The 14003-nt window shown below is 42.2% G+C and overlaps 1 protein-coding gene and 1 long non-coding RNA gene across 8 annotated transcripts in view; both read left to right on the top strand.

Moving 5' to 3' along the window:
* CACNB2 (calcium voltage-gated channel auxiliary subunit beta 2) overlaps positions 1-14003 on the top strand; it is a 386015-nt gene that overhangs the window by 115624 nt on the left and 256388 nt on the right. The window contains exon 1 of one of the 7 annotated variants that reach the window (XM_019460635.2): positions 7742-8621. The exons of the other annotated variants lie outside the window; for them this stretch is intronic. Within the exon in view, the coding sequence (XP_019316180.1) occupies positions 8574-8621 (48 nt within the window). The 5' untranslated portion in view covers positions 7742-8573. Of the gene's footprint in view, positions 1-7741; positions 8622-14003 lie in introns of those variants that run through there. 7 annotated transcript variants of the gene reach the window in all.
* On the top strand, positions 932-4224 carry LOC128775049 (uncharacterized). The gene is made up of 2 exons (XR_008419639.1): positions 932-1955; positions 1990-4224. It is a non-coding gene; the product is annotated as an uncharacterized LOC128775049 (long non-coding RNA).

The raw sequence follows: 14003 nt of genomic DNA, 5'->3' as shown, positions 1-14003 counted from the left end.
TAGCTAACAGATGTTTACTTTTTATACGAAGATACCTGTGGGGCGCCTGGGTGGCTCAGTCGGTTAAGCGTCTGACTTCGACTCAGGTCATGATCTTATAGTCCATGGGCTGGAGCCCTTTGCTGACAGCTCAGAGCCCAGAGCCTGCTTCAGATTCTGTGTCCCCCTCTTTCTCTGCCGCTCCCCCACTCGTGCTCTGTCTCCCTCTCTCTCTTTCAAAAATAAATACACGTTAAAAAAATTTTTTTTCAAAGAAGATACTTGTTAGATAAGATGAATTTTCCAGTTGGTAAAATTTCAGACTTTGCAAGAACGAGACAGAGATAGGCTCAAGGGTTGGGCATGTTTTACAGAAAAATACGGGTGATTTGGAAAACCCGTAGAAGGGGAACCACTGAGCTCAAAAAATGTCTGTTGTATGATTGGATTATTCGATGAATCATTGTGTTCTACCCCAGGGTCAGCATATAAAAATAATTTTGGCGTTTGATAGAGAGCAGAGGAGGGCCAGCGGGCTCAGGAGTCAGGCTCCTTGATAGAAACCCAAGCTCTGCCATTTCCTTGGACAATTTACCTGACTTCATTGTGCCTCCATTTCTTTCTTTATAAAATGGATTTAAAACAGTACTTACCTCACAGGGTTCACAGGAGAATCGAAGGGTAACTGTATGAAGTGTTTAGAAGAGTGCCTGGCACTTAGTAGGAGTCCATAACTCTCAATATTCTTCCTTCTCACCTTCTGCCCTTGAGCCCACGGACTTTCAAAAGGATGTCTTTTGTCAGTTTTGTAATGAATTGCATAGTGGGGTTAGTCAGATGGTGGTGGGGGCTGATGCTGATGGTAGTCTCCATGACCAAGTAAGGAATTAAATAAAAACATACCTACATACCTAAATAAATAAATATATACATAAGTATATATGTGTGTGTGTGTGTGTGTGTGTGTGTGTGTGTGTGTGTATACACATATATATGAAACAGAATTCGACAATCTATCCGGAGTGTTGTCTGGCCACTTTAGAAAACAAGGTGTGCTTCTCTTTCCTGGTCTTTCCAAACAAACAGGAGATCAAAATCACTGCCGTGAAGTTTCTTATCCTGTTCTCATCGTAGACATGCTCATGAAATGTTGTACTGTGAATAGGGCGCTTTGCCTTTCATCACCGAAGTGTCAGTGTTTTCCTTTCTTATATGCACGTTGCATCTCCTCGTAGCTGTAATGAATGAAATGAACTGATCAGATCTAGTCTCTGAAAAAAATTAGTGCGGCCTGGAAAAATCGGAAACACACATGTTCTCGGCTTTTCCCCTCTCCTTCCTCGCTTCCTCTGCCTCCTGTAATAAATGCCTATTCATTGTTTCTTCTTCCAACGGTATCTAATAATGCTCCCTCCTGGCCAGCCACCTGTGATACAAAACCTAAAGTCTAGGTAGAGAGAGAGCGTGCTGGAGACATAGAACAGAAGGCGTAGGGTTTTTGTTTGCCAGCTGTCTTTGTTCAGAATCTGAGTGATAGGCAAAGTGGGGGAAATTGAAAGAAAATCAAAAATCACAAACAACAGAAATTAAGCAAACGTACCAAATATAAACCTAGGGATGTGTATTTATGGAGAGAGAGAGATCCAGGAGGATGAATGCCTGGGAGAAGAGTTTTTGAATGTTTTTGTTTGTGTTGAAAAGTGAGGGCAGGTTTACAAGTGGCTTTAGGGTAAGAGAGAATTAGAGAAGAAAGGAAAGGAAATTCTTGGGAAGCGTGGCTGTGAGTTCAAGGATTCTCTCTTGTGATCTTTGTGCCATATATAAGTTGATTTTCAATCACTTTTTGTTGTTAGATGGCATTTCTTTCAACATGACGAGGCTGTAAGAGACCTGGGACTTATTGGAGTTGCATGGGTTTCTCATGCTTTTGAATATAACATGCGTATTCTAACTCTAGAACACAAGGTGTATTCTGCGTATTCCAACTCTAGAACACAAAATGTGTTCTAGACTTGTGGTTCACATTTCCTGATTATTATTCATTTTGTGAGTATGACTTCTCCCCCAATCACATCGCATGTAACTGTTTTCTTTACTTCTGCTGCCGTCTGTATGTGGGTGGCAAATAAACAAGTGATGTCACTCTCATTACTGAGAAGAAACGCCTGGTTGTTGGTCTGAAACAAACAAACAAACAACCAGTAGATAAAGAGAACCTGGACACCCTGGTGAGAAAAAAATTAAAAAAAAAAAAATGAAAACAACAACAACAAGAAACTGAGAAAGAGAGACGATTTTCAGTCCGTAGAAGCTGGAATACAGTACAGTGGTGCGGGGGCCCCTGGGTGGCTGTCGGTTAAGCATCCGACTCTTGATTTCAGCTCAGGTCATGATCTTGCACGTGTGAGATCGAGCCCCACACCCGGCTCTGTGCTGAGCATGGCACCTGATTGAGATTCACTCTCTCCCTCTCTCTCTTTCTCTCTCTCTTGTTGCCCCTCCCTTGCTTGTGCGCCCTCTCTCTCAAAAAAAAAAAAAAAGAGTGGTACTTTTCAGTGGCTAAAATAAGTAGAGCTGAATGGAAGAGACAGAGGGCTAACGAGAGATCCTGTTCGGGATTCTGAGAGAAATGAGGATTGACCAAGAATAGAAGCAAAGTGGAACTGACGTGAAAATAAAGATTTATCATGGGTTGTGCTATTGGAGACTGAAGTTCACTAGTGGAGGGAAATACCCCGCACTGAGAGAAACAGGTATCTTTTTACATTGGGTTTCTTTTTCTGTTTTCTGTACTTGTGCTTATCCGCTTTGATTTCCCAAATCTTTCATGGTTTTAGCCCCTTCTCTTCCCTGCCACCTCCTTGCTATAAGATACCATCTGATTTTACTTGGATGGTTACGGCAGCTCCCAAGCTGCTCTCACTGCCTCCTCTCTGGCCGTCTTCCACTCTTGCTGCAGCTCCACTACTGAAGTGTGTTTTAAATGATACAGATTCTGGGGCGCCCGGGTGGCTCAGTCGGTTGAGCGGCCGACTTCGGCTCAGGTCATGATCTCGCGGTTCGTGGGTTCAGGCCCCATGTCAGGCTCTGTGCTCACAGCTCGGAACCTGGAGCCTGCTTCGGATTCTGTGTCTCCCTCTCTCTCTGCTCCTCCCCAACTCATGCTCTCGCTCTCTCTCTCTCTCTCTCTCAAAAAGAAATAAACATTAAAAAAAATTTAAATGATGCAAATTTGATCATGCCCCTCTACTGTATGAATAGAATCCCACTGGTGTTAGTGTAAAGATAAAAGTTGTTTCTGGCAATTATATACCTTTTTATCCTAATCTTGTCCCACCCTCCCGCTTCCTTTATCCTTCAGCTCTTAGACTGAGCATTCTTTCTTCTGTCACAAAGACCTTTGTAAATAATGTTCCCGCATTCGGAATATGGCTCCCATATTCCCTCTCCCTGCCCCATCTCCCCATCTCCCCTTGTCTTTTCCCCTGGGTTTTAGTCGCTCTGTAGTCAAGGACCATGGTTATTGGACTTGTTCTTTTATCCCTAGTGCCTAGGACATACGTGGCCATGGTAATTATTGACTGAATGATACTGTTGATGAAATAGACATTTGGTCCCTTTTTGCTTTTCGTTTGTTTTTACTGAAATCAGCGGAGAACTTTTTGGTGCACCTCAGAACACCAGGCTCCGAGGCTTTGCAACAACATAGTGTGAAGGAAGAGTTCAGTGAGTCTATGGGATAGCGTCTGTGGCGGGAAGGGAAACCATAGCCACAAAAAGAGCCATAAATGCTCCAGCAGAGTCAGCCTTGACAAGGAACCGTCAGCTTCCCTGCAGAAGGCCTCTCTTGAGCTGGTTTTATTCTTCTGTTTCAAAGAGTTTTCTTCTCCAGAGAAGCATTTCATCTGTGTTTAACACCCACCGGGTACTTCATTTCTCCTAATAGTAACGTAGAAAGGGATGAGTGAATAAACATGAATTCTCACACTTTCTACAGACTTCCCAGATGTAAATCCCTTGAACTTTTAAAAATACCTGGCCTTGGGGCACCTGGCTTAGTTGGTTAACATCCGAGCCTTGATGTCAGCTCAGGTCGTGATCTCACGGTTTGTGGGATCGAACCCCGTGTCAGGCTCTGCACTGGCAGCACTGAGCTTGTCTAGAATTTTCTCTCTCCTTCTCTCTCTGCCCCTCCCCTGCTCACTCGTGTGTGCATGGGCTTCTCTCTCTCTCTCTCTGTCTCTCTCTCTGTCTCTCTCTCAAAATAAATAAATAAACATTCAAGAAAAAAACCTGGCCTTGACAACATTTATCCGCACTTAGTTTTAATTTGCTGCTTTTGTCATTCTAGCTCTCATTGTCATCTTTTAATATTTTACCTGCACGCATCTTGCATCATAGCAAAATAGCTAACTTAACAATGCATTAGATTTGTGATTTAGCTACATGAACCAAACAGCTAGTTTTATTGACTTTATCTGATTTCGGTTTTTAGCGGATAGATATTTCTTGTAGACAATTATATAAGTTCAAAAGCTTCAGATTTCTACTAGTATTGAACTATGGACTAGTTTTTAAAACCAAACAGTCTAGAGATTTTTTTCTCCTACTTTTTAATAAAACAACACAGACTTTCACATTTAAAGGCTTTGCTAATTCTGAGGGCGCCTGGGTGGCTCAGTTGGTTAAGCGTCTGACTTCAGCTCAGGTCATGAGCTCGTAGTCTGTGAGCTCAAGCCCCATGTCAGGCTCTGTGCTGACAGCTTAGAGCCTGAAGCCTGCTTCAGATTCTGTGTCTCCCTCTTACTCTTTCCCTCCCCTGCACATGCTCTGTCTCTCTCTCTCTCTCAAAAATAAATGAACATTAAAAAAATAAAAAACAAATAAAGGCTTTGCTAATTCTGTATGTCCTAGAAGAGAAAATCTGAAGTCTCAAAAGTGATGTTCAAAGTACTTCACAGTCCAGTCCCATGCTGCTCTCTTGATTCTCTCCCACTCCCCCACTGCCCCCCCCCCAACTTTAGAGTCTGTGAATTAATCATTCATTCCAGAAACACTTCGAAGTACATTGTTTTGAGGTACTTTGAGGTATTTTTTGAGGTATTTTGAGGTGTTTTTTTGAGGTATTTTGAGGTAACTACACATTTAGCTTCTATAACCGAGGTCAGATTAAAAGTGACAGACAGAAGTACTCTAGGAGTTTATTTCTCTTTCACGTCACAGCCTGCATGCAAGGAGCAGAAGGACTAAGGACTGAAGAGCGTTCAGTGTCCTTCTCAACTTGAGTGGCTCGTAAATGGTTCCAGCTCTCAACACTCTGTCCACGGTCAGAGCAGCAAGACAGGGAACAGAAAAAGGGAAAGGCAAGCTCCATTCCCTCTGAGGACAGGACTAAGATGTTGGCGTGTGTCGTTTCTTCCTGGAATGTGGAACAGAATCTGGTCACATGGCCATACCAAGTTGCAAGGGAGGCTGGGGCATTTCTCCTAGCCCAGCAGCCACGTGTCCATTTCTGTTGCTCTTGATGAAGTCAAGAAGGGACGATGGGGGAACCACTGTGCATCTTTGTCACACCTGCTACGTGTCCATCACCGCACTCAGTGCCAGGGGTATAGAGATGGGTGAGGCCTGGATTCTGGGGAGAACCCAGTTTAGTTTGAGGGATTTAGGGTATATACCTGTTCTCGGAATAGATCGTGAACATTTAACCTGTTTACCTTTTCTCTACGTTCTCTATAAACAATGCATTTTGTATACTGCGTATAATCCTCTGTGCTTTTGTATCTGCTGCCCCATTGCCTGGCATGATTTCTGCCCCTATTTTCCACTGGATGCAGTTCTACCTACCCGTTCTGCTAAGGCTACCCCGAGAGTTCCCACCTTCGAGAAGCCATTAGCATTCCTTTCTGGTAGAGGTAAGAGTTGTACCATTGGTGTTCCCATAACACTCAAATTCTGTGTTCTCTTTGCTCCGTTTTGTTGTAAGTCCCTTAAGACATGTAGGGACTGTATTTTATTCATTTCCTATTTTGAGCACCTAGCAAGCACAGTGCTGAGCAAATAGAAGGTGCTTGAAAGATGTTTGCTGAATCAAATTAGAGCTTGGCATCCTTTCATGGATTCTTGAATGGCAAGGTGGGTGGAATCTCTAATGAACTGGGGATCTCCGTCATATTGCGGATAATGATATCAGAGTTAATAAAAAGTTAAGTGAATTCCAAATCAAATTCAGAATCATAGAAGAGATCATGTCTCCAACAGTTCCATCTTATTCTAACTAGAGTTCATTTTAATTCTTTATTTTTATTCAGTTATTCTAGTAAATGTGTCTTGGCTGAGATTGATGAAGGGTCTTCAAGAAAAAGCCTACATTTGAATTATAGGTTCTCTTATCTCGCTAAAAATTATATCACATATGTGGGGTGCCAGGGTGGCTCAGTCAATTAAGTGTCCGACTTCAGCTCCGGTCATGATCTCATGGTTTGTGAGTTTGAGCCCCACATCGGGCTCTGTGCTGACAGCTCAGAGCCTGGAGCCTGCTTCAGATTCTCTGTCTCCCTCGCTCTCTGCCTCTCCCCTGCTCACACTCTGTCTCTCTCTCTCTCTCTCTCAAAAATAAATAAACATTAAAATTTAAAAAAACTATATCACATATATTTCTCACTAAAGTTTCTCTAAAAAATCAAATTTATGTCTTATCTACGGGAAATCCATCTTGGATGGTCTAGAAGATGTTGAGTTTTTTTCCCCCCTCAGATCTCCCTTTAAAAGCCAATTTGCAATGTAATTTAGAAATTTTCTTTTCTTCTAGGTTTCTGATGTCATCACAAAAGTAGCCTTATTGTCTGTCTATAATTTATTCATTATTTCCCTTTTGGACCTTCTGATACATGGAGGATTAATTAGTACATGATAAAGCCATAGAATTTTCGTAGACTATTTAAATTACATAAATTACCGGGTGTAGTAATACTATTGCTTATGTTACTTATAGGCAAAACACCTGCTTATTTGGGGCCTTAGTTACTTTATTAGTGAAGGAAGAACATTCAACTAAGGCAGGACTTGTTTTGTTGTTTTGTTTTTTTTCATCTCCAGTAGCCCCTTGGGCTGTTACTAATAATAAAGATTTGTTACTTTAAATCATAGGTTTTAAGGAAATAATGGTGAAGTGTCGACAGTTCATAGGCTTGCACTTTCTAGGGCCTGAAGAGCGTAGCGGTGTGATCTTCATGGGTGGCGGGAAATAGTTAACCTCTCTTCCTGAGTGGCAGCAGCCTCTGGAGTGACTTGGGCATGGGGTCAAATGCAGATCATTAGCTGTGGCACACTAGGAGGCTGTATGAATCCTTGCTTGTTAGAATGGGTGATACCATACAAATTAATAGTTTTACCCCCAAATGCCTTAATAGTTCGTCTTCTCAGGTGTGGCGTGCACAAGGCCTTTTGGAAGAATGTTATGATCGGCTCAGTCTCAGCAAACTGTATCTTTAGAGAAGAATGTAAATTACAGCTTGCAAGGAGCATTCATTTGTAACATCTCCTGCTTTGCAGGCACCCTCACTTTGTGTCTCGTGTCTAAATCGTAGGCGATGGATCATCTAATTAATGATATTATCTAATTAATCATGTCTGACTCTGATCAGATTTACTTACCGGGGTTATGTTTATTTCATGTGCTGTAACGTAGGAAGTGAATATTTTGGCAGTGAGCGCCCGTGTGCGCGCACGCACACACACACACACACACACACACACACACACACACAGAAACCTGTGTGTAGCTGCAGTGATCAAGTGAGTCGGGTCCTGAGGCCACTCCAGCAATCTTTTCTACAATTCATGTGAAACACGTACCACAAGACAAAGCGTCTGACAGTTTGGAGGGTGGTTCTGTAGTCCTAGGAATCCAGAGTGAATTAAAGTCTAGACTCCGTCATTTTTCAGGGGAAAAGGGAGGAGGGAGAAGTCGCAGATCAAATATGCCCGAAGTGTTACAGAGAGAACACGGAGGCCAGGATGCTGCTGCTGGTTTGAGCGCTGGAAGGGAGGCAATAATGGCAGAGCAGCAGCGGGGGGAGCCGTGCGCTCAGAAGCAGTAGCATAAACAGCATCAGGAGTAGGGCCTCCTCTTGTAAAAAGCAGGATACTGCAGGCTTGTGAAAGGCAAGATTCTCTGATGTCTGACAGTCTCCTGAGTGGAGAATGGCTACTGTAAAAATGTTGCCAAGAAACTCTACCGATCCGGACGGTCATAACTGTGTGGTAGTAATAGTTACCTCAGGAAAATAAATTTTACTTTTGGCCGATTTTCTGGTCAGTAGACAACTCCCCGAAGAAGATCTCAAATTACCCGAAAAAAAAAAAAAAAAAAAAGAAAAGAAAAACAGGGACAACAAAGTTTTGGCATGCTCGCAAGGACCCGTGGTGTTTTTTAGAAACTACCTAGGAAGGCAGAAGCTAAGTGTTGATTTGCCCATGCCTCTTACCTGGGAGCACAAGGTGGGAAGAAATGGACAGTGGCTGTGATGAGACGAGGAGGCACAGTGCAGCTCGGTGAAGCCACACGCTGACTGCGTTCCGCACCGCTCTTCATGCAGTGCTGTGGGCTGGTGCATCGGCGGCGAGTACGGGTGTCCTATGTAAGTTTCTATTGCTGTAGAATTGCAGCTAGGGGCTGAAAATACGGTTCGTGTCTGTCTCGTGCATGTTGCCTCTCTCGGATGTTTTTAATCCCTGTGCTGAGTATCAGCCAGGGAATCAGTCATTGGTACTACGAGTTTTCAAGGCACCTGAGGTATGGGAGATGCTGCGATTGTTCCGGAGACGTTTTTATAGATCTCTGGTGCCGTGTTACTTTGATAAGATTGGAAATCACTTGCACGGGGATTGTTTGGGAAGTCCATTGTCTCAGAGATCTGTATCAGTTCAAACCAGTTGATATTCTCTTTTCCCTAAAGGAGTCCTTGTTTTCATGTGTGAATTATGGCATGGGAAAAAAAAACATTATCTCTTTTAGAGAGGGATACTATGGAGTTTGTGAAATTAACGATAGCCACAGAGGCTCCTATTAAATCCTATTTTGCACAGCTTCAGAAAAAGCGTAGATGATAATCGCTTGGTGGATGACACAGCTGTTGCCACTAACGCCAGGATTTATCGCAGCTTTATCATCCTGTGACTATTTCACTGAAATAGCCCTTATTTCACGGACCTGCTGTGTTTTGCAAAATGGCTGTCTGAGTATTAAATTCTACAAGGCAGGCTTCTGCAAACACTGAAGTATCACTACTTAAAATGATTGGATGCTAATTGAAATATGCTGTGCAGTGCGCTAGCCGGCAGGCTCTGGGGAAGCGCCGGCTTTATTTTCCTGCTCTTTTTTGCATGCGGCTACTTCATTTTCAGGGACTGATGTGAAAGAGGGAGGACAAGAGGTTTCCGCAGGCTAGCCAAACTGCAGTGCTGAACGGCTTCACACTGGTCTGCGATTGCTGGCTGCAACACAAATGGAAATTCCACAAAGGGAGCTAATCAATACTTAAGGGTGTCATGTAAAGAAACCCGTGACCTTGGAAAACTGGCCACCAGCACAGATAGTGCGTGACACTTCCAGGACAAACAAGGTCAAAATCTGATAGGATCTCAATAATAAAGTTGAGGATGGGGAGTTGGAGGCAGGGAAGGGATGACTGCTTTCCCATCGGATCCGAAAGAGAATATTCAATTTTGTTAAATAAGGCAAAGCGTGAGAAGCCCCTTTCACGTAAAGGTTTCTGTAATTGTTGTATATCCAGGGCCATTTGTCTTTTGAATGCAACAGTTGATACGCAAGGAGTGAATGTAGTAGTGAGGTAGGCAGCAAAGGTTTTTAAAGACGACATCTGCAGAAATAGTTGGGTTTCTTTTTTTCTTTTACCCCCAACAGAAAAATCAATTCTTTTTTAATAGGAGTTGAGGGGAAAAGCGTTAGAAAGTTTTTTAAAGTGTAAAATTATCCACATAAAGAAAAGCTTAAAAGTAATTTGAAATGAAAAATCCCTATTTTTCTAGAATAATGAAGGCTGACAGCTCCAGACCTTTATGTATTCCTGTTTACTCTTATATAATGAATCAGAAGAAATCTGTGGTTACGTGGCCTATTGGATAGAGGAATTCTGAAATAAGGCCTCAAAAAAGTAATAATTTTTCTCCTACTTATCTTTGTCCTTTTTCTTACACTGGACATGTAAATAAATGGAAGAGACAGCACGATCTGTAATTTTTTGGAATGTTGATGGAAAGTTTAGAAGATTTGGCTCTCCTGCTCATTCTCAAACTTTTTTTTTTTACCTTGCATTTTGGTTAAGGATCCACAAAACTTATAGCACAACTATATTTTAAACAGATAAAAGAAATTCATACCTTTGTCAGTAGAAATAAATTTTCCTTTATTTTAGAACATTTATCTCTGGGGAATTCTAACCCGTAACCCACCTACTGTTTTAGTCTTGTTGCTTTGGCAGTTTAAAGTATGGATTGCAATTTTCCTTAGAGATAGCCACCCCAAAGCTATAGGTCTGTCAAATGTGAAACATATTTCGTTTCTGTAGAGGAAAAGAACTCTCTGTGAATGGGTCTTTCTGTGAGATCTCTAACTTGCCTGTAAGTCTCCAAATGACACATTGAGTCTCGGAGCTGCTCATTGAATGACTGGGAGACAACAGGGCAAAGGACAGTCCAGAACTGTGTGTGGGAGCAGTGACCGGGCCCTTGGTCACTGAATACCCCTTATGTGGACTGTCCTGGTGGCTTTTCTCCAGCCAGTGTCCATTTCAGAGGACGATGGCTTAGACCATCATGCCAGTACCGAAATCCAGCTGAAGCTTGGGAATTTACAGTGTGTATAAATTAAAAAATATATGTATTAGCTCTAACATACAAATCAATTGGGGTGTGTGTGTGTGTGTGTGTGTGTGTGTGTGTGAACCCTCTGCTAGTTCTTATAATTTTTTTTTTTTTTTAGTATGACAGCTTTCTTAAGGATTCCTCCTACTCCAACATTGTCTCAGAAAGAATATGAAAGTTACGTGGGTTTTGAATAAAGTTATGTACATATGCCATAGTTCTTCATTTCGGGGGTTTTTATCTTCCACAGCTGTCCCCTTTATTAGGGCCCCTCCCCTAATTTGCATAACCCCACCTCCACATTCAAAAGCATTCTGCGAGTGACGCCCACCCTGCAGGCTGTGACCCCTTTCCTTTTCTTTGAGACTCAATGCAGAAGCCTTTCTCTTTGGCATTCTTCTTTGACTCCAAGACCTAGTCTTCATTATTTGGTTTACCCCTCATGATCATTCTGTTTGAACCCTACTTCCTATGTCAGAAGAAATTCCTATTTTTATCTAAACTGTCTTGCTATTTTCATCATATTGAATGACATGAAAACCTGTCAGCTGAATAAATACTCTTAAGCTTAAAAGGCTATATAAGCATAGTAAGCCCTGTGTGCGCCCTTGTGAAACACTTCTAAACTACTGACATTTGCATGCACTGGAGAGCAGAGACGGATACGAACTCTTTTCAGTAAACGTTTTATTGAGGTACCGCCTCCCCGCAGAAAAGCGCAAAAATCCTAAGTGGCGACCTTGACGAGAGTTCACAGGGTGAACCAGCCTGTGTAACCAACACCCAAACCAAGAAACCAACCAACATCAGCACACTCATGGTCCCTTCCGCACACTGATCACGCCCCCGCCCCCCAGCCAGGGCACCCACTCATCTGGCTTCTAACATCCTGTTTCCAAATTTTATACAGCTGGGCTCATACAGTATATACTTCTCTGTTCAGTTTGCGTCGTTCATCATGATACTCACAAGATTCATCCATCCATGTGGCTGCACGTTGTGGCTTATAACCTGTTCATTCTCATGGCTGTATGGCATTTCATCACGTGGCTGTACCGTATTTTAATTACCCATCTGACTGTTGATAGGCCTTTGGGTAGTTTCCAATTTGGGGCTGCTATAAATACTGCCTCTGTGAACATTTGTGACATGCTATTTTATGGATGTTTGCATATGTACTTCTGCATATGTATATGCATATGCCAAGTCGTGGGGTATATATATGTGTATTCAGCTTAAGGTGATAGTGGTAAACAAAGTATTCCGAAAGTAGTTCCGTCAATTTATGCTCCTACCAGGAGTGCCTCACCAAAACTTGGTGTTACCTCTTACATTTTAGCCCGCCTGGTGAATGTGTACAAGAACTCCATTATGTTTGTACTCGGCATTTCTCTGATGACTAATGAAATCAGGCACCTTCTCATACACTTAGTGACCATTTGGATATTCTCCTTCGTGAGCTATTTGTTCAATTCCTTGCCTCTTTTTCTATTAGGATATTTGTCTTTTGAGGCTTTTTTCTTCAGAAAAGAATAAGCAGTGGGGCACCTGGCTGGCTCAGTTGGTAGAGTGTGTGACTTTTGATCTTGGGGTTGGGGGTTCGAGCCCCGGGCTGGGGGTAGAGATTACTTTTAAAAAATCTTAGGGATGCCTGGGTGGCTCAGTCGGTTGAGCGTTCGACTTCAGCTCAGGTCATGATCTCACGGTTCGTGAGTTCAAGCCCCGCGTCGGGCTCTGTGCTGACAGCTCGGAACCTGGAGCCTGCTTCGGATTCTGTGTCTCCCTCTCTTGCTGCTTCTTCCCTGCTCACGCTCTGTCTCTCTCTCTCTCAAAAATAAATAAACATTAAAAAAAATGAAAAATCTTAAAAAAAAAAAAAAAGAACCAGGAAGAAGTTGATTGGCATGGTGATTAGCCAATATTATACTGTGGTGATTAGCATAATAAAATGCTTAGCGACAGAGGGGTATATATAGATATTATTGGAGCTTGCACTCAGGCTAACCTGGGTGTGATTCTTGATGTTCTCACTTACTTACTCTGGGTTAGTGGGGGGTTATTTTCTTTTCTGAGACCCCCCACTTTTCTGAGAAATCTGTATAATTGGGAAAGTAGGAAAAGCTTACAGGGTTATTTTGAGAGTTAAAATGAAATAATGTTTGTCAGCCCCTAGTATATTGCCTGGCACACAGTTGTCTCTCCAAAGCTGGAGGCACTATGAAATGAGATCGTGAGACCAAGTGACGATAGTAGGACAGCGGTAGGGAATGGTAGTGAACAAGATGGGGGGTGGCTGGCCTCAACTGGCTGGTTACTGCCTGTGTTAGCTACTACAAGTCTTGAAAAGCCTTGACAAATGCGTTAGATGGTGGAGAATGACCTAGTCTGTTACCTGTCTCCTATCAGAGCACTCTGTCCCTGGTATATGATCACTTCTGAACTTTCAGAGCGTGTAAACGGAGTGAGATCACCCAGTGATGTCACTTGTGTATAAACAGTTGACCCTTGAACAACACAGGTTTGAACTGAGCAGGTCCTTAAATATGTTTTCCTTATGACTTTCTCAATAACATTTTTTTCTCTAGCTTACTTTATTGTAAGTATGCAGTATATATTACATATAACATACAAAACATACAAAATGCATGTGAGCCGACTGTTTGTTATCAGTAAGGCTTCCAGCCAGCAGAAGGCTATTAGTAATTAAGTTTTTGAGGGAGTCAAAAGTTATACATGGATTTTCAACTACGTTGAATAAAACAAGCATGTTGTTCAGCAGCGAACAGTCTAACATAACTTCTGAGAAATTCAGGACTCTAGGTAAATTCCAATTGTTATTGTTACCTAATGCACAATCGTATAGACTTTTACAGAGTTTACAAAATACTTTTATAGCCCATTATTTCATGTGATGTTAAAGTAACCTTTTTAAGGCAAGGCAAATGATGATATCCCCATTCTATAGATCAAGAAACTTCAAGTGAGGAATAACTATTGCCTCAGGCCTCAAAATCCAATAGGGGCCAACCTGAGATTTAAAGTAATATGTATTCTTATCCATATATAGTGTTCTGTGCCTCCTGCTTGGGATGTATTTCTAAGTTTAAATAATGGGATTAAAATTCAGTTTAATTAAC

Source organism: Panthera pardus, unplaced genomic scaffold, assembly GCF_024362965.1.
Source record: "Panthera pardus isolate Hobbes unplaced genomic scaffold, ASM2436296v1 HiC_scaffold_6, whole genome shotgun sequence".
NCBI lineage: Eukaryota > Metazoa > Chordata > Mammalia > Carnivora > Felidae > Panthera > Panthera pardus.
Note: the sequence above shows the minus strand (reverse complement) of the source record. Positions and strands in the feature narration are given on the sequence as shown.